The sequence below is a fragment of the Lampetra planeri genome, chromosome 54, assembly GCF_965212315.1.
Source record: "Lampetra planeri chromosome 54, kcLamPlan1.2.h2, whole genome shotgun sequence".
NCBI classification, from domain to species: Eukaryota; Metazoa; Chordata; class Hyperoartia; order Petromyzontiformes; family Petromyzontidae; genus Lampetra; species Lampetra planeri.
In genome coordinates, this window is record NC_136160.1 from 6,844,261 (window position 1) to 6,864,990 (window position 20,730).

Genomic DNA, 20,730 nt, shown 5'->3' on the forward strand with positions numbered 1-20,730 from the left:
CACGTCCATTGAACTTACGGCTCTCTGTCCGAACAGGCAACTGCACATACGGACAGGTTTGTTCGTATCTCTGAAAGTTCGTAAGTCGAGTGTTCGTAAGTCGAGGCATCCCTGTATGCTCGTTTATAGGCTTGACCAAAAAAAACCTAGACGTCCACCCTGCCAACAACCACACACCCGCCTGCGCTCATTCAAAATGCCACTCTCTCGTCGTCGTCGTTATCATCATCATCACGACCCGTGGGCAGATAGCCCCGTAGGTGTCCACTGCAACATTTCTTTTCGATTTAAAGCTTTCGTGACTGCAGGGATTCATCTTCTTGGTTCTTTCGGTAAAGTCACGTAGAAGGGAGATAATAAAATAATAAAAATAAACATAATAAAATAAACATTCAGACGCTGTCTTTCCGACAGACCTGTTCTTCACCTGAGGACGGTTGCTTGCGTTGTGGCCGAAACGTCGTGAGAATTGTATTATTTTATTATGTTTTATTTTTATTATTTTATTATCTCCCTTCTACGTGACTTTACCGAAAGAACCAAGAACATTTCGTCTTTTGTTTCCACTGTCTTGTAGTAGTGGCCACATGTTTCTGGCACCAATCTCTTATAATGTCTTTGTCAAGCCATTCTCTGTTAGGTCTTCCTTTCTTTGTGGTTCCTTCCATTTTTCCGAACAACACACTGTTGTCCATTATACATGTGTCCAAATAGTGGCAGTTTTATTCTCATCACTGCCTGCATCATGAGGTCGTCTTCCTCGATGTGCAACCATTTTTCTTACATCCACGTTGGTCACTCTTTGGATCCAGATTCGATGCGGCAGTAATCCTTCTGTAGCAATACATTTCTAGTGCCAATATCTTAGCTCTGTCAGTGTTTTTTTAATGTCCAAGTCTCGCAGGCATACAAAGCTGTCCTGAACACGCGTGTGTTCTTAAGACGTTCGGTTTGGTCTCGTCGCTGATTTTGCTTGCTTCTCCAGATGTTATTGAATCCTGCCGTTACTCCCTTTTGCCTTTGTGATCCCGGCTCTTGTGTCTTTCATGCAGTCGTTGTCCCATGGACACAAATCCCTTCACATTTCTATTTCCGTCCGTCTCATTCGTCGACGCTGCTGCTGCTAGTGCATCGGCAGTGGTGCACCAGCGTAATTAGCAACAACAACAACAACAAACAACAACACGGCCGTCGATAACCCACAGCTCACCGTGTGCTTTGAAGGCAGGGCATTGCCCAACACGTCGCCTCTTACATCACGTTGTTGTTTTTCTTCTGCTAATGCCGCACGGCGTCGGCGGCGAATGCATCGAGTTTATATTTGTAACCGTCGGCTTTCTTTCTTCGTGCTAAGATTTCAGCTCCGTCCCAAAAGCGCACATCAATCGGCTAAGTGCTTCAGAAGCTGCACAGCCTCTCCCCCCCCCCCCCCATCGCTGGGGACTAGACACACGCAAAAAAACACGTACGCTCCCAAATCGACCTACATTTTTGGGTGCCACGGTGGCTATGAGATGTTAACTACCTCGCCTGGTATACAGGAGGTCATGGGTTCGATCCCGACCCTGACAATATCTGTATATTTGGAGTTTGCGTGTTCTCCCCATGGTCGCGTGGATTTTTCTCCGGGTCCTCCGGTTTTTCCCTCCGCATTTAGAATCAACATCACGCGAGTATTTGGCTGCTATAAATTTCCACACGATGATAAGCCACTTTGTTGAGCTATCGTTTGTGGCCAGGTCGCTTCTGAAAAAATTGTTATAGCTCAGTGGGCCTTATCTGGTCAAATAAAAATAGTAAAACAAAATTGCATAGCTCATAGGAGTAGTGGTAATACACAGTGAGACGCTTCGGATCTAATTGCTCAAATTGCACTATAGGATATATCATAGTGCATTTGAAGCAATATCACACATTCAGAGTATTTGGCTGCTATACATTTCCACACGACAAGCTGCTTCCATGAGCTATCATCTGTGGCCAGGTCGCTTCTGAAAAAGAGCTACGTAGCTCAGTGGGGCTTCACTTAGTAAAATAAAAGTTAGTGGAGTTTTTCATTTCAATAACGACCACGAGGAAACTCGCGCGCCATTCGAACTCTCTGGTGACGTCAGTCACGGGTTACTCGGTTGTATGTTTCGCGTCTTGTTCATTTCTCCTAAATGTAACTTTGTTCCTGTTTTTTCTTGTTGTTTCCATGTAATCGCCTCTTCCCCAATCTGGTGTTGCAATAAACACCCGCTCGGTTCATTCAGCCACGTGCTCTGTACGTTGGATATAAAATAACGGTTTTGAGGTTGCTGCTTCTGTGACCGGAGCGTTTGGCGCTTGTTGGCTTACGCTGCGTTCCTGTAACCCGTCACTTTGTAAGCGAGGGTTGGTGGATCACAACAACAACCGCCATTCGCCACTAAGTGGCGGTGACGTCACCACGACGCTTGTGCGAGGCCATGTGCACCTTGAGGCCACGTGAATTGTCGAACGCCCGCCGGCAGGAGGTCACGGGGCAGACCCAGGTGCCACCGGTCGACCGACTGAGATGACCGAGATGACTGGCTGATGCACCACCTGTGCCCCCTACTGTGCCAACTTGCTGTGCTTTAGACACCCGGCACTCCGCTCGTTGTTGTGAGCGTCGCTCCTCCGCCCTCCGTTGTTGTTGGAGGGCGACTGCCTCCAACTGCCCAGTAGCAGCGTCCTTCACGAGCCTCCACCACTGGTGGGTTGGTGGAACACACACACAGACACAGTCGTGAAATCTCCCTCCCTACCCGTGGGCCTTGAGGTCGCCACCTCCCCGGCTTGTACGTACGTTGAACTTCTTTTGCACTGTACCTAGCCAACCGTGCTAATTGGAGGTGCGGGGGAAGGGCGACAGACTAAATACAAAAAGCAGTTCTAAAGAAATTAGTTTGTCAATATAAATGATTTAAAAGTGCATAGCTCCGGTGGCTTCCTAATATCGGAAGGAAGAGCGTTCCAGATGGCCGCAGAAGTGCATCTGTAATCTCGCGATGCGGTGACCGTCTTTGTTCAATGGTGAGCCGAAAGTCTCTGCTACGAGGTTGACCGGAGTTTGCGTGATGGTGGTTTATGCTCCTTGATGAGGTCGGCAAGGTATCGCGGTTCATTTGTGGCAAGCACTTGGTGTGTAAATGAGCACGACCTTGCAATGTATTCGTTCAGTAACTGGAAGCCAACGCAGCTTGGCGAGCACTGGGCAGTACGTGTAAGTATTGTACTCACGTCAGCACTGGGACAGTACGTGTAAGTACTTGACTCACGTGAGCACTGGGGCAGTACGGGCAAGTACTTTACTCACGTGAGCACTGCCACCAGCAAGTGTTGTGCAGTGTGAATGCAGATCGGCTAACGAGTTGACATAAGCAATTGCCAACATTAAAAAGTCCCTTCGGTGCAAAAGTCTCATTTTTAATATCTTCTTAAAGTGTTTACAGCTACGCCATATAGTTCTCAGTGCCTGTGGGTCATGCACTCTAGTCCAACCATGGATCGCGGAATGATTAACAAATGTGTTTATCCTGTTCGTGTTGCAAAAATAATAATTTCGGTTCCGTTCCAGGTCTTTTTAATTTCACTCTGCTCCGGTCCAGCGTCTGCTTTTGTATTTTACCAGATAAGACTCACCGAGTTGTGTAGCTCTTGTTCAGAAGCGATCACAAATGATAGCTCAACCAAGTGGCTTAACGTGTAGAAATTCGTTGCAGCCAAACACTCTAAACGCATGATTCTAAATGTGGAGGGGAAAAACAAGAGGACGCGGAGAAAAATCCACGCGACCACGATTAGAACATGCAAACTCCAAATATACAGGCGTCAAGTGCCGAGATTGAACCCAAAACCTCCTGCATACCTGGCGAGGTAGTTGACATCTCACCACCATGGCACCTCGTTTAAAGCATACTTCACCTTTTCTTGTTCCAAACAGAATAATTATGTTCTGTTCCATCCCGGGTCTTTTAGAATGTCATTGTGCTCCAGTCGGGGGTCTACAGCATACTTCACGTATTATTGTTCTAAACGCAATTATTTAAATCTTGACTTAAAGCTTTCGTGGCTGCAGGAATTCATATTCTTTGGGTCTTACGGTAAAGTCACGTAGATAAGTTCAAAGAAAATAACAATTATTTAGTTCCGTCCCGGGTATTTTTGAAAGTCATTCTGTTCTGATCGAGGGTCTAAAGCATACTTCACCTTATTCCAAACAGAATAATTATGTTTTGTTCCATTTCAGATCTGTTTGAATGTCATTCTGTTCTGGTCCCAGGGTCTCAAAGCATGTTCCGTAACATTCCTCCGAGTTAATCATAGAGCGGCTCGAATGGGACGAAAATGATTGTTCTTTTACATATTTGTATGTAAATTGTAATTCAACAAGAGGCCGATACGGAGCATACACCACGACATAGCGAGCATGGCCGTCGACGGGCGGCAGGGCCCCGGTGACACTTGCCGACGGCCCGGGGACGTTTTCTGAAAGACGCGTGGTCACACCATTCCTCGGAGAAGTCGAGGACGGAAGCGAGAACGAGGATGAGCAATGTCCCCCGACAATCGGGGGCCCCCCATGGTGGCTAGGAGGATGTTGACCACCTCGCCTGGCATGCAGGAGGTCGTGCGTTCGATCCCGATCCCCGACGCCTGCTGTATACAGTAGCGTCTCAGACTACGCTGGACCCGCTCATACGCGACCGACCGCGATTCATACTAAAACTTTGTGTGACTCGGTACTTTCGCTACACCCACAGGGCGGGAAGCGAGGGGTCAAATCACCCTCCGCCATCACGCGAACGTGGATTTGAGAGCGTGGAACCGTATCGCCCGCACAAGAAAGGAGTCCAAAACTATAGTGTTCTAATATATCGTTAATATAGTATAGTGTTAATAATATAGTGTTAATAACACATTCCTTCTGCGGAGGGAGCTGGTAGGAACTTTGGGTTGCTCGGTCAATGGCCAGCGTCAACGGCGGCGTGGTGTATTCCGCAAATATGCCCGATTGTGAGGACGGGCACAAGCCGGCGTGAGTAGGTTAAACGTTGAGTTTTATAAGGGCACCACGGGGTGACCAGCCCCTCCCCACCCAGCCCCCTCCCCACCCTCCCCTCCCCACCCAGCCCCACCCTCCCCACCCAGCCCCTCCCCACCCTCCCCTCCCCACCCAGCCCCACCCTCCCCACCCAGCCCCTTCCTGCAGGACGGACGGACACAATAATCCCCTGTGGGCTGGTGTAACCAGGGGTTCCTACCAGTAAGATAGTGTAATAATATAGTGTAATAATATCGTGATCTGGATGCTACCGATGGTTAGTGAATAATTTTCTGTACAGTACTTCATCAAACATTTATGTACATTTTATATCTACACTCGTATTGTATATAGTAATATAGTAGTTTCTAGTACTATATAGTTTCTAGTAATATATAGTAGCATATAGTAAAATAGTAGGATATAGTAGTGTATATAGTATTGTATAGCATGAACAAATGGTGTTTTTTTCTGGAAGATTTTATTGTTTTTGTAGGGGATGTTTCAACTTGCGTACAGTAAATGTTAAATGTATCTTGTAATGTTTTTGTTTGTTGCGGTTGCACCCGAATCAAGAGCCAAATGGCTCGCAGGGTTATTCCAAATAAGTTAAACCAAACCCCGAAATACGCGAATTCACGCCGCGTACTCTGAGACCTCGCAGTCTTTGGAGTGTGAGCGTACTCTCTCCCCGTGGTCGCCTGGGCCGTACGCTCAAAACCCGACCTTCATTTTGGGGTTCCACAGTGGCGAGATTTTAACTTCCTCGCCAAGTACACAGGAGGTCGTGGGTCCGATACCGACCCTGACGCTTATTGTATATTCGGAGTTTGTGGTGTCTCTCTCTCCCCGCGGTCGTGTGGATTTTTCTCCGGGTCCTCCGGTTTTTCCCCTCCACATTTAGAATCAACATCACCCGTTCAAGGTATTTGGCCACTGCTATAAATGTCCACGCGATAAGCCACTTCGTTGAGCTATCATTTGCGATAGCCGGGTTGCTTCTGAAAAAGAGCTGTGTATAGCTTAACTTGATAAAATAAAAAAGAGCTTAGTTTGTCCGTTAAAGGAAATAGGGATTTTTAGCATGCGTAATGTGGCCAGGAGAGCGGGGAACGGAGCGAACGGATGTGTGACCACCAAACGCAACCGACGTTGGGGAAACGGATTTGTGTCAGAAGCTTTGGCATGATGTGAGAACAGCGGCAGGCGACGTGCGTACTCGTCGCGACGATGCAAAGCACCGGCGATCTTCGGTTCCAGCGCGACTTCAAGCCGATGCGGCGTTTTCTTATTTTGAAGGTACGCCTTCGTTAAACGTTACCATCCGCCGCTCGGGACGACGCGATTTCTTTTTAAATCCTTTATATTAAGTTCACTTGCTTGCTTTGCACGCTTACGACCGTGCAAATCTTTCGGTCGTTTTTTAACCCACTTCCCGTGATCCAATCGAGCTGACATTTTGCACACAGACTCGTTGTGCGTGACAATTTATTTTCGTGAAAATTTGTTTCCAAAATTTTCCACTTTTTAGGAAAAATTTTTTTTCATATTTTATTTAAAATACCAATGTGGTAAAAATGAAACTCTTACTCAAGAAAAACAGAAATGAATAATAAAATAAAACCGATGCCACGCATATAAAGGATTTATAGTGAAAAACTTTGTTTTTACGGGTTAATTTTTTTTGGGTCGAACTCCGGTAAAATAAAAACCTCAACGCGTCGGCAAACCGCGGCCTGTGAATTGTCGAGGGCGAGGTCGATCTTCTGACCCTCGCAACGCTGCCAGCCACCCGGGAGAGGAGGGGGGGTGCGGGGGAACTGTCGGCGTGGCACGAGTCGGGCGTTGGTGGAGATCTCGTGGGTGGCAACAGCTGCCCTGCAGATGCCGTTGCCATCACGAGCAGCTGAGCATGCGATCGCGAGCTGTTTTTCCTCCCCCCGCGTGGTTTAGTTTTCTTTTTCTCTCCCCTCCCTCGTTTCTTACGCGATTGGCGTTAGACCTCCTGGCACGGTGCCCTTCCTCCTCCACCGCTCAGTAACCCCCCCCCCCGCCGCGCGCGTGCCCCCCCCCCCCTTCCCTCATTTGACTGATTAAAGTGGCTCTTAAAATTGAAGTCGTCACTTGCTCGGATTTTGATTTAAGCACCTGGACAGGAGGAGGAGTTCTATTGTTTACAGTTTGTGGAAGTGGACTGGGCTCCCCATTCAAGTGTGAGTCTATGGGTCTCTGTGTGAGTCTATGGGTCTCTGTGTGAGTCTATGGGTCTCTGTGTGAGTCTATGGGTCTCTGTGTGAGTCTATAGGTCTCTGTGTGAGTCTATGGGTCTCTGTGTGAGTCTATGGGTCTCTGTGAGTCTGTGGGTCTCTGTGTGAGTCTATGGGTCTCTGTGTGAGTCTGGGTCTCTGTGTGAGTCTATGGGTCTCTGTGTGAGTCTGTTGGTCTCTGTGTGAGTCTATGGGTCTCTGTGTGAGTCTATGGGTCTCTGTGAGTCTATGGGTTTCTGTGTGAGTCTGGGTCTCTGTGTGAGTCTATGGGTCTCTGTGTGAGTCTGGCTCTCTGTGTGAGTCTACGGGTCTCTGTGTGAGTCTATGTATTCATGTTGGACTTCTTTCGTACCGTACATAGCCAACCGTGCTAATCGGAGGTGTGGGGGAAGGCCATCAGCTGTGGCATGGCGCTCGCCTCTTAGTAACACTGGTAGAGCTCGTGGATGGGGAGGGGAAATCTGTATTCCCATGACTGGGCCGAGTCTCTCCGTAGTCACTTAAAGAAGTATTGAGAAAAAAACACATAAACGCGTGGCAATTCAGCAAGTAAAGTATCGAATGTGTGACCGCGTTTCAACACTTGCTCTACCGCGTCCCCAGTCGTCGCTGCAATTAGTGCGGCTCTCCCCTCGCCGCGGCATCCTCTCCCGCCCCGAATGTATCCCTCGCCCGCAAATTCCGCGCGATTAAACAATCCACGCGTACTCAACCGAGTTGCATGGCCACGTAACCAAGTTGTACTATCATGTAACCAAGTTGTGTGCAACTGAGTTGCGTGCAACCGAGTTGCGTGTAATCAAGTTGCACTGTCATGCAACCGAGTTGTTGTGTGCAACCGAGTTTCACGGCCACGTAACCAGGTTGGACCGGCGAGCGAGCGAGCTGCCCGGCACACTTGCCCCGGTGTGGGGGCGCGTCTCTGACGACGCGCGGGCGACCTCGCCGGCTCGACGTCGCCTGCCTCGGCGGTTGTCCTCGCCCCAGCGAGCGTGAACTCGAGTCGGCGCGCAGAGCGGACGCGGCACGTGGGAGCGGTGTCGTGCACCCTCCCGCGCATCGCAGTTATCCCGGGGGCGTGCTCGGCCGATTATTAAAACGAATATTTTGACTTGGCTTTGTTTTTCCAATAAAATTCCAACAACTGTGTCTTGGTCATGAGACAAATATACGGCCGAGCAGTTTAACGCCGCGCCTGAAGCGTGGCTTCTGCGGGTGACGTCAGATTAACTTTGTGACGTCAACCACACGGGCTTCTGGTCCGCGTTCGGTGGTCTGGGAAGAGTGCTGCGGCAAAGCAACCAATTTTGATTTTCGATTTGAAGCTTTCGTGACTGCAGGGATTCATCTTCTTGGTTCTTTCGGTAAAGTCACGTAGAAGGGAAATAATAAAATTAAAAAAATAAAACATAATAAAATACAATTCTCACGACGTTTCGGCCACAACGCAAGCAGCCATCCTCAGGTGAAGAACAGGTCTGTCTGAATGAACACCACCAAGCTTGGCAGCGTATATATACGCGTATATATACGCTGCCAAGCTTTACCGAAAGAACCAAGAAGATCAACCAATTTTGGTTGAATCCTCGTAGCTGGATCGTGGCAATGGCAGCGAAGGCAGCGTTTACGCCGATGGATTTTTCAATCTCGTTATCATCGGGCGACAACGGTTGAAACCCTGCACTCTTGAGAACCTGGTTTAATTGTGGGTGGCAGAACCGTGGATTTGACCCGGCGTTCTCACACGAGGGCCCCGAATGAGCCACCCAGCCACCTGTGAGTGCTTTGTTTTCAACTGTTTGTTGTTGGCACGCAATCGGCAGCCGCGTACTCAAAGGCACGGAAGTCGGGGGGGGGGGGGCGGCAGCGGCGAGGGACGATGCACTGCAGCTGAGCGCTTGAGAACGCTGCCCCCAATAAAAATCCGTGCGGGTCGCCGCCGCCGCCGGCGTCTTCATCGTCGGTAGTATTTACATGTGCTGGGCTGGCACGCGGTGCCACCAGCCTGCTGCCCCCTGTGCCCACGAAACCCGACCTGATGAGTGAAGAGACTCACGGTGGGGGTGGAGGGGGTGCTTCACGATTCCTTGTAATGCCGTCTTGCGCTCTCTCTCTCCCCTCGTAACCGCGGTCACATGTGCACGTGTTTCTGTGCGTGTTTGTGAGTTGGCCCGCTGGGGGAGCATGCTGGTGTGTAGCGGTTAGCGCTACTCCTGCACCGCCAAGCCCGGCGGCCCGGGTTCGTTTCTCGCTCACGGCAAACACCAGTGAGGATAATCTGAACTGGTCCTGGGCCCTTTCCTAGGTCGACTCAGCCTCAAATGAGTACTTTTCGTTGTAAACATCGCAACTAGGGAGACAAAGGCAGCCGGGCGTGGTGCTGGCCACCCACCTCGTGTGCCGGTGCCGGTCTTCATAGGTGCTCGCTAACAGCACTTTCCCCAACAGCCTGTTACAGGCTATACGAGGGATCTTTGTTTTTGTCTTTTGTGTCAGCCCGCTGGGAGAACTTGCTGTCATCTGCATCCTTTGCCCCCTCTACATTCGGTTGGCATGCCGATTGGCACTGTGGTGAGCGGGGGCTTGACTCACGTTTGGAAGATTGTAAGTTTACATCTCAAGCAGGAAGCCGCAGTGGCCAGTCACCCTTCCTGGCTCGATAAAGTGATAGCAACGTGCCTGTAGCCTGACTGCATGTGGGCGTCGCGAGTTTTACTCTCCCTCTCTCTCTTGCCTCTGCTGGGGTGTACGAACGGGCCAGCGGCCATCAACTGTTCTCTAAATATTTTTTTTAATTTCATTCATATTTTTAACAACAACAGCAAGTACGGACGGGCAAAGACCCAGGATGATCGGCGTCCAAACGACCGCCGTAAAAATGCGCGTAGTTACCGGAGCCTTGAGTTACCATCTAAGGCGGGGGTCGGCAACCGGCGGCACCGGAGCCGCATGCGGTGGCTCTTCAAGGACTGCGCAGTGGCGGCTGTTGAAATGTTGAGGGGTGTTTTTTTTGTTACCAAATTCGAAAAAAATGTCTCTTGTTGTTATTTTGGTTGCCGACTCCTGACCATGGGAGTCCAGTTCACAATGGAAGTCCAGTTTATTATGTGAGTGCTGTTCACCATGGAAGTCCAGTTTACCATGGAAGTCCAGTTTACCATGGAAGTCTAGTTTACCATGGCCGATAGATGTTCAGTTTACCATGGCCCATGGTCTCCGGAAGTGCATGCGGCTCTTTATAAGGGCTGCTCCATGACGTTTATCAAGCGCCACCGTCTCCTATTCGCATGAATTGCGGCTCTTGAAATATATATGTATTTTTTATTACCGATTAGAAAAAAAAATGTCTCATTCTTGTTATTTTGGTTGACAACCCCTGATCTAAGGGAGCGGTATAAGATAATAGCAAGGGGGATAAAGGGACGGATAGGGGAGAGAAAGATCATGGAAGAGGAAATCCTTCCTTAAAGGCAGCCTTTAATCAAATTATATTATTTTCTTCTGCAACTCCGATTTGCACGATTGGCTACGTACGGTGTGAAGGGAGTTTCACGTACATATGTACGTGATTGCAAAATGTTCAAGAACCAATTGCGAATGTCAAGGTCTGTTAGCCACGACGAGATGGCGTCAGGAGAGAGAACGTTGTGTGGTTCTTCTGTTCCTCCTCCTCCTACATTGAATGAGTGCAGACTTCGAGGTTCACTGTATGGTCCATCGTTTGGGTTGCATGGCCACAGTTGCACGAAGTGATTTAGCTCTTGGAGACATATTGCCGAGACACATTGTGTGGGTTTGTTTCGCAGGCTCTCTGGCACACAGTTGAATCTCCGTTAATGAGACTCAAGTACTCAAATGTGCCGCACTGCGATACGTTAACCATCAGCGGTGATTGATATCAGAATTGGACCTGGTCCCACCTTTCCACCAACCCACAGTGCCTGACCAACACGGTGTCGATTTGCAGGGGGGGGGGGGCTGTAAATTTGGCATCGGGCGCGCACCTCGGCGGCAGTACGCGAGACGTGGCGCTGTGACGCTCTGATATCGTAACTGCATTGCCATCGTGTTGAAGGGTCGCCGCATCATCGTGTCTTAGCAGGCCCTGACCGTAACCGTCCGCTCATCTAACGTGAGCGCCAGACTTTGTTTTGGACAGCACCCAGCCTCAAAATACGCGTCTAAAATACAGGAGCGATTGAGTTTTATAGAATTGACGTTTTTTTTCTTCTTCTCTTTAAAATCGGTCCGAGCGGTGCTGACGTTATGTCCCCCTTCCGTTGACAGCGCGCGTAGGGAGAGAGGAGGACGCAGAAGGGCCCTGCTCCGGCCTCCCCACCCGGCGGCTGGCACGATGCCAGGCGCCCGGCGCAACCCGTCCACAGAAGTGCACGCCGAAAGCACCGAAGCCGCCGACGCCGCCGTCACGAGCAGCGGCGTCCCCGCGCCGCTGGCGCCGCGACCTCGCGCCGCCAGCACCCGCGCCGCTGCTACCGCGCCTTATGATCGTGCTGGCGTGGCTGTTTGTCAGTGAGGCGCTGCCGCTGGTGCTACGCTTGGCGTGCGCGCTCATGGGCAACTCGTGCGTTTGCCGCCAGGTAAGGCGACGCGCGCGTGTGTGTGTGCAGGTGTGTGTGCGCGTAGGTATGTGCACGTGTGTGTTCAGGTGTGTGTGTTCGCGCGTGTCTTCGCGTGTATGCTGGTGTGTGTGTGTGTGTATGCAGATGTGTGCGCGTGTGTGTGCACGTGTGTTCGCGCATGTGTGCAGGTGTGTGCAGGTGTGTGCGTGTGTGTGCGTTTTCGCTGCACGCCACCACCCACCGCCGATAGACCCAAAATACGGGCGGTCCCTTGACTTACGAACACAATTCGTTGCTGACACCCGTTCGTGAGTCGAACCGTTCGTAAGTCGGAACACAATGATGCGCTCGTATGTAAGTGTCCATACGGCGGCGGTGTTATGAAATGTTATACATTGTGGTCACTCATTCGCGCACCGTCCAGGCTCAAGCCCCCTGCTTAGCTCCTAACACCTGACAAGATCTGTGTGGGTTGAGGGTGATTTTGGCTCCGGGCACACCTGTGGACGCGCGTGGGTATCCGGCGAGTGCACCAAACGCACGACGGCGTTTGCAGTGGAGCATCGACGAGTAAAACAAAAACAACAATTATAAAAAAAGGAACTCCCATTTTGCATTCTCTGGACGTATGAATAAATATACATTCAAGTTTCAAGTTGACGTTTACCCAGCTGAGAACTCAAGACGTTGGGACGAGTGTCAGGTCGTGGAAACAACAGGAGCTGTGACAACAAAGGGGAACAACTATGAAGCAAATAGAAATGAGACCCAAAAGCAAACCGACGGAGGAGTGCGTGTGTGTGCGTGCGTGTGTGCGTGTATGTGCGTGTGTGTGCGCATGTTTTGTGTACGGGGAACAGTGGCGCCGTGGTTAGCGCGTTTCGCTGCGAAGCCCGGCGACCCGAGTTCGATTCCTGCTCACGGCCATCACCAGTGACGATTACCTGAACCGGTTCTGGGCCTCTTTTAGTACGACTCAGTCTCAAATGAGTACCTGGTGCGGTGTGTAAACATCGCCACTGGGGAGACCGAGGCGGCTGGGCGTGGTGCTGGCCACCCACCCCCTCGTGTGCCGTGCCGGCCTTCATAGGTGCTCGCTAACAGCACTTGCCCCTAAAGTCTGTTCAGGCTATACGGGGGATCTTCGTCTTGGTTTTTTGTACGTGCGCGCGTATCCAGGAGGAGGGGGACGAGCAGGACGAGGGGAGCGGCCGTGACGGGGGCTCTCCGGGGGCCCGTGCCGGTGGCGGTGGGGGTGGTCGGGCGGCCCCTCCCTCCGCCGCTGCCGCCGGCGTCGCCAACGGGGGCGGGGTGACGCGCTCGCGCTCGCGGGACCTGAGCCGCCCGCCGCGTCGCGGCAGGGGGCCCGGCGACCCGCCGCGCAAGAAGCTCAACGTGGACGGCCTCGTGCTGGAGACGCTCAACCTCATCCGCACGCTCGTGGACAAGTGAGGGCAACCACACCCCCCCCACCTCCCCGCCAGACCACCGGCTCAACGGAACCGAATGTGCGGCCGTAATGTCGTCGTCGTCGTTCAGAACCGCCAACTCATCGCGCGGCGCTTCCCGCGGCCGTCTGGAACGCTCTTCTGTCCCATATAAGGACGCCACTGGGAGCTGTGCACTTTGACATCTTTTAGATTGACAAACTCTGTTTGTTTGGAACTGCTTTCATCAGAAGAGCACAGTGCAGTCGTCAACGTTCGCTGCTGCCACATGCCTCTGGGAGCCCTCTATATGGAGGGGGCTTTCACCTTCAGGCTAGGGCAGGGGTCGGCAACGAAAGTAACAAGAAGAGACATTACCTCGAGGGAGACAAAGGCGGTTGGGCATGGTGCTGGCCACCCACCCCCTCGTGTGCCGTGCCGTCCTTCATAGGTGTTCACTAACAGCACTTGCCCTAGCAGTCTCTTAAGGCTATACGGGGGATCTTTGTCCATGGGCCCAGACAAAATATTTAACTTGTTGGTGGCATCTAAGATGGCAAAACTTGGGTTTTCCCAACACCTTAAATATAATGTGCGATAAAAGTGAGTTACACGATAATGTTATGTAATAAGTAAGTCTTTGCATACGTGTTTGTGGGTTGTGTTGAATGGTGACATATCGTACTACGCTGCGCACTTGCTCTGCTTGCGGCCAACATCACTGACGTGTGTCTGGACCGATACTGGGCCCTCCCTTAGGTTGACTCAGCATTAAATGAGTACTCTACCAATTCCGTGCACGTTTCTGCACCACTCCAGACGTGTGCCGTGCCAGCCTTAAACGGCTGCTCCCTAGTGGCGATGGCCCCGACACTTTACAGACTCGGATATTGCAACCGCTGCGCCGTCACGTCGTTGACATTATACTCTCCTATAATGAGCCAAGAATGTCTGTGTGTCCCGCACGTGACGTCACTCGACGTCGGCCAGCCCCCCTCATTAATAATCATGAGCGGGTGACGTCACTCCACATCGAACAGCCCCCTCATTAATAATCATGAGCGGGTGACGTCACTCCACATCGAACAGCCCCCTCATTAATAATCATGAGCGGGTGACGTCACTCCACATCGAACAGCCCCCTCATTAATAATCATGAGCGGGTGACGTCACTCCACATCGAACAGCCCCCTCATTAATAATCATGAGCGGGTGACGTCACTCCACATCGAACAGCCCCCTCATTAATAATCATGAGCGGGTGACGTCACTACATGCCGCATCCCTCCACAATAATCATGAGCGGGTGACGTCACTCCATGGGGCAACCCACCCCCCCCATTAATAATCATGAGCTGAACAATTTTTCTATTGAATATTTCAGATTGACTGCAATATACACACGTCCTTGGACGGGCAAAAAAGCTAGTCAATAATAATTAGCGGGTGACGTCACTCCACATGGGGCGGCGAGGCGCCTCCTCCCCCCTGCTCAGCATCAACTTACAACCCTCACTTCAAAGGCAGCACCCTCACTACAAAGGCGATTTCCGTAATGCTGTTGAAACATCGAAGTAAAAAGGATGTTATGATGAACAAGGGATTATAACCTTTAAATGAAATAGGTCTGTGTCACCGCGGCCTTACAATTTGCACACGAATTGATGCAATGAATATCACGTCGTGGTCTGCTTTTCGCTTGCAAGTTTCAGATTTACTGCAATACACCCGTCTTTGGACCGGCAAAAAGCTGGTTATGTTTTATAACCATGTTCGCCGCCGCTGTGCCATGTGCCATCTTGCAGTGACCAGGAGCCCCCGTACTCCATGATGGCCCTGCACGAGCTGGCGGAGCAAGGTGAGGTGTTTCCCCACCGTCCCTCTGTGCACCGTTTGTACTTAAATGCATCATTCTCAGACCAATAAAACATATTGTCGGGTCGAAGCCCCCTCCATTGCAAACTCAATCCCTGTAGGTAAACATTAGCCTTACGGAATACCGTTATTTTATATATGAGGTGAAAGGTCATCGAGATTCGCCATGCGATTATTTGGGATCTATAAAATTAGACATAGGGGGATAATGAAAGAAATTGGAGGGTAAAAATACGGCTTCACTGTGCTCATTTTTATCGAACCCTAACCAACAAATCTCCAACTGGGATTTGAACTGGTGGCATGCTTTATTCATAGCACCACTAAACTCCCCAGCCATTTAGCGAGTCTGTGGTGGTTTTCAACTCTAGAATTTGTATGGGTGCATGTTGAGCTTCTTGCACGCCGTACATGGCCAACCGTGTTAATCGGAGGTGCGAAATGGGAAGGTCCCGCAGGAAGACGCGGCCCCCAAAAAAAACCCTTCGACTCTATACTTCGCAGATGTGACCCTCCCGGGGATGTGCTCGCTAACAGCACTTGCCCCAAAAGTCTGTTGAGGCTATAGGGAGGAAGCGATGTAGAGCCTGGATGGCTGGGGATCTCTTAGTCTTTGTGGGGCAGGGACGGCTGGGGATGTCTTAGTCTTTGTGTGACGTGGGGCAGGGATGGCTGGGGATCTCTTTGTCTGTGTGTTGCGTGACGTAGAGCCGGGATGGCTGGAGCTGGTGCAGTCGCTCATCCGCGTGATTCCTCTGGACGATCCCCTGGGCCCTGCCGTCATCACGCTCCTGCTGGACGAGTGCCCTCTCCCCACCAAGGTGTCAGCAGAGACAGTGACGCGATGTCCCCATCCACACATACGAAGGAGACGTCACAGAGATACTAAACTTTAAACTGAACTAAACTTTTATTTTATTTACTTTTACCATGTAAGGCCCCCCACTGAGCTATGTAGCTCTTTTTCATAACCGGAGACAATAACGAGTGGGGAGAGAGTCAAACTAAGAACCGAAACTAAACTCTTTTATTTACAAGATAAGGCCCCACGGAGATGCAGACTGTAGCTCGTTTTCAGAAGCAACTTGTCCACAAAAGATAGTTCCACGAAGTGGCTTATTACGTGCAAATTTATAGCAGCCAAATGCTCTAAATGCATGTTTACTAAATGTAGACGGAAAAACCGGAGGACCCGGAGAAAAATCCACGTGACCACAGGCATTAAGGGTCGAGATCGAATCCACGATCTCCTGCATACCAAGTGAGGTAGTTAACATCTCGCCACTATGACTCCTGATGCGGTTATCTGGGCTTGACCACCGGAATGTGAGCTTGTAGCTTGTTGCTCTGCGTCTACATCAGCAACCTTACTGAAAGAAGACCAATGTGATCCGCCGCCCGGGGGTCCCATGCCTAATCCCTTGTTAGAGCGGAGAGCCACCACCGCCACCGAGGTCCCGGCTCGCGTTACGTGAAGGCCGCACGCGATCGAACTGGTTTAGCCGTCAGAAGTGCGGAGAGTCTACGACCCTCTCCCGTCAGTCACCACGGTCGACTCGGCCTCAAGTCATGAGTACCCGGTGCGGTGTGTAAGCGTCGCCACTGGGGAGGCAAAGGCGAGCGGACGTGGCTTTCGGCCACCCACCCCCTTTGTGAAACCGTGCCTGCCGTCATGGGTGCTTCTACTCCCTAACAGCACTTTCACTTGCCCCGAAATGTCCGTTAAGACGATCGTGGGTGATCTTTGTCTTGGTGCAGGAGTCCCTGCTGCGCCTGTCTGAGATCCTGCAGCTGGACGAGCAGGTGGCACGCACGGACCTGTCCAACCCGGCGCGCCACCGCAACACCGCCGCCGTGCTGGGCTGCCTCGCCGAGAAGCTCGCCGGTAAGCGCCCGCCCCCTGCTCCCCCGCCCCCACCTGCCCCGCAACAGTGCAGCACCACGCGGGCACTACCACGCCCACCCTGCCCGCAGCCCTACGCGTCTAGGCCCGGTCGCCTTATAGCAACTGAAGCGGCAACATTCGCTCCACTCTTCCCCCCTTTAAATCGGTGTTGGTTGAGGGCGATTTGAAGACGTTTCACGCGACTGGTCACTGGCACTTTTTGAGGACTCTAACGGGTTCCTTGGACATTCCCGAGGCACGCAGAGGGGGGGAGTCGCTGTAAAGGCAACGAGGGTGGCAAGGCGGTCAACGCTCGCGCCTCGCATCAAGAGAGGGGGGGGTGCCTGGGTTTGATTCCCGACTTGGTCACCTTTCTATGTTGGAGTTTGTATGTCCTCCACTCCTTCCACTGCGTTCTCTGGTCTGTTGTAGCAACAACAAAAAAACATACAGTCATTGGTTTAAAGCTTTCGTGACTGCAGGGATTCATATTCATGGTTCTTTCGGTAAAGTCACGTAAAAGGGAAACAATAAAATAATAAAAATATGAAACAATACAATTTTCACGACGTTTCGACTGCAACACAAGCAATCATCATCCCTTCTACGTGACTTTACCGAAAGAACCAAGAATACAAAGTCATTGGTGTTTGGCCAAACATCCCAATGTAGCAGGATATCTGCTGCAAATCGTGTCTTTGGACTCAGCACGGCTCTTCTGGGCAAATAAATTATTACTACTGTAGTGTTGTAAAGGACGGACTTAATACACAGTCCCTATCACAAAAAAGGGGTATACGGTCCCGTTACCCTAAGGAGGTACAGCCTCCGGACCTTGTACAGCTCCACACTCACGCTTAGCTCCTATTCTAAGGAGGTACAGCCTCCAGACCTTGTACAGCTCCACACTCACGCTTAGCTCCTATTCTAAGGAGGTACAGCCTCCGGACTGGGCAGGCTATCTAATCTCCTTGCTAACCTAGCGTCCTCTGGCTGAACCTAGGGGAGGCACACTGACCCACCGCTGGCCCGGCGGGTCCTCGACCTCTGGTCGCTCAGGACCTTCGCCCTTATAAGGGCGGGAAGGCTGGGAGCCAGGGTCCTAGCTATCTAGGACCTAATCTCCCCCGACCACTGGTTACACTGAGCCCTAGCCCTGACAAGTCCTTCCCAATCTGGCGTTTGGATCCTACCTCACCCCATTTGACCCTGACCGTTTGATCGATGGGGAAACGTTGTTTACGATCCGCTCTCTCACAGCTTGCGAACAGCGAGTAGTTATCACCACTACACTACTACTATTATAATTATCATTGTAAAATGAGAAAGACACTGGTCTTCACACCGGATTGGCTCATAAGCGATGACATCACGTTTATCCCTCTTTAATACCGAAACAGGAGGATTTCTCCACAAATCTGGCTGTCGCATGATGAGGCCAGTTGTAATCACCGGCGAAATGTCACGGTACTGGAATTGTAAATGTTGTGGGTTTACTCTCCATCACACCGGTGTGCTGAACTAGCAACTAATTGGCACGTTTTGGTTACGTGACAAACCTTACCAATTGGCTGTGTCGGGTGGTTGTGGGTTTAACGACACATTTATATTTACGCGATCTAACCCACAAAAAACCTCATGTCTTGATTTCAAGCTTTCGTGACTGCAGGAATCCATACTCTTTGGTTCTTTCGGTATAGTCACATAGGTAGAGAATAAAATAAATCACGACGTTTCGGGCGCAACACAAGCGTCCGTCAGCAGGTGGGTAAGCGCCCGAAACGTCGTGATTTATTTTATTTTCTACCTACGTGACTTTACCGAAAGAACCAAAGAGTATAAACCTCTTATGGATAATATTGGTCACGAAACCCTACGACTAACACGTGTGAACCCGACGACAAGGTTAGTTAAAGGAACGGTGTGTGGTAATGTGTGCCATCCTTTGGCAAGGCTTCCCTGGGTTTACAAGTGGAACATTAATTCTCTGTGTTTTATTCACATGTCCTTGCAGGTCCCACAAGCATCGCTCTGCTGTCTCCGGGAACACTCGGTTACCTGCTCGAGAGCCTGGTAAGCTCCGTATCGTTACGTTGATGCTCTGCAATTGTTAATGCTGCCCCGTTCAACATATAACTACGTATGTACCACAACCTGCCCCAATGCTGGTTTTCCCACCACCGATTTGATCGTTCGCGCAAAATGTATAGAGGTGCAGATCGCCGATCGCACCCCCCGTGGTTCGACCATTTGCGGTTGGCCGCGACGTTCGTTTCAGTTTTACGGATCGCGGATTTGCCAAGTTGCGGCTATTTTCTAGAACGCAAGCCCCTGCCTCGATGGGCAAGGTTTTGCCATGTATTTATATAAATTTCAGCTTTTTAGCAGCACAAACAGTCACGTGATGGTCAGCGCACGAGTAGACATTCCGCTCTAGTCCCTGGCCGTGATGTAGCAAAATGAGGGGTGAGTTGAAGAGCCACAAATGATAGCTCAACGATATGGCTTCTGTGGAAATTTATAGCAGCCAAATACTCTTAAATGCATGGCGATTCTAAATGTGGAGGGAAAAACCGGAGGACCCGGAGAAAAATCCACGCAACTACGGTGAGAGAGACACGCAAACTCCAAATACATAGGCATCGTCAGGGTCGGGATCGAACTGACGACCTCCCGTATACCAGGTGAGGTAGTTAACATCTCGCCACCGTGGCGCCCCACAGCGTATGCACAGTGGAGGAGCGGCTCAGGTCGCGTACCGCCGCAGTGTTGGCTGTGACGCACTCACGCTGTCCTGCAAACATCATTCGGTGAACTCTTGGTGGTGACTCAATGGGCGTTCGCCCTGCTACGAGACGGCGTGTCTCCGTCTTCAACCAAGCATCTCTCTCTGTTGTGAAGGCCCCGAGCCATTTGGTCAACTTTCCCATGGTGGGATCCAGGTCTATCTGTAGGAAAATCACTGTTGACCTCCTACAAAGTGGTACATTTTTATCCAGACGGATGATCGGCTGACTCCAACCCCCTGGGTGGGATTTGAACCTGTGACCGTGCGGGTTGGGACGACGTCAACTGAATCCACGCGTCGCCCTCGCAAACGAGACTCATCCTGGTCTCTACGAGTCCGCGCCTGGTTCGACAAAATCAACTTGACTCTCGAACTGTCCATGTCATTCTTCCCGAAAATCTGTGCCAACTCCCATCACCTGTGCGCGCGTCCTCATCATTCAACCCTCCGCTCTCCTCGAGCAGCTTGTTGAAGAGCTCGCCAGATCTACACCGTTCACAGCACACGCCTGCATCACGGCTACTTGTAGGAGGCGTGCTTAGCAAGCAGGAGTCAGCAGGCATCTCTAAAGTAGTCGTTTAGAGACCAGCACGCAAAGCCGTTCGAGTTTCCTGCTGCGTATTGTACCGCTGTTGGTAATTTCAAGCTGTAATGAGTGTCACTTGTTTAATAATTTAAGATGCTCCTGCCTACTTACATGAGTGGATATTTATTATTAATGGACTCGAGGTAGTTAAATGTTTTTTTTGAAAGACTAATGCTTATGTATTATTTTCATCGCGTTTGGAAAACGTGTGCTATCAAGTATCCAGTGGGGAGGGATTTTCTTGTGCATTCCGTTTGTTTTGCTGCACAGAC

General features: G+C 50.8%; 2 protein-coding genes across 5 annotated transcripts in view; one reads left to right on the plus strand and one right to left on the minus strand.

The window, feature by feature from the left end:
• The window catches only part of LOC144735058 (septin-7-like), a 150,681-nt gene extending 141,905 nt beyond the window's left edge, over positions 1-8,776 (minus strand). For both annotated transcript variants that reach the window (XM_078617448.1, XM_078617447.1), the window contains exon 1: positions 8,770-8,776. In XM_078617448.1, the coding sequence (XP_078473574.1) occupies positions 8,770-8,776 (7 nt within the window). The remainder of the gene's footprint in view (positions 1-8,769) is intronic.
• Positions 1-20,730, plus strand: part of RSPRY1 (ring finger and SPRY domain containing 1) — a 56,587-nt gene that overhangs the window by 17,149 nt on the left and 18,708 nt on the right. For all 3 annotated transcript variants that reach the window (XM_078617445.1, XM_078617444.1, XM_078617446.1), the window contains 6 exons: positions 11,605-11,915; positions 13,077-13,345; positions 15,130-15,182; positions 15,908-16,020; positions 16,958-17,084; positions 19,099-19,157. In XM_078617445.1, coding sequence (XP_078473571.1) covers positions 11,820-11,915; positions 13,077-13,345; positions 15,130-15,182; positions 15,908-16,020; positions 16,958-17,084; positions 19,099-19,157 — 717 coding nt within the window. In that variant the 5' untranslated portion in view covers positions 11,605-11,819. The remainder of the gene's footprint in view (positions 1-11,604; positions 11,916-13,076; positions 13,346-15,129; positions 15,183-15,907; positions 16,021-16,957; positions 17,085-19,098; positions 19,158-20,730) is intronic.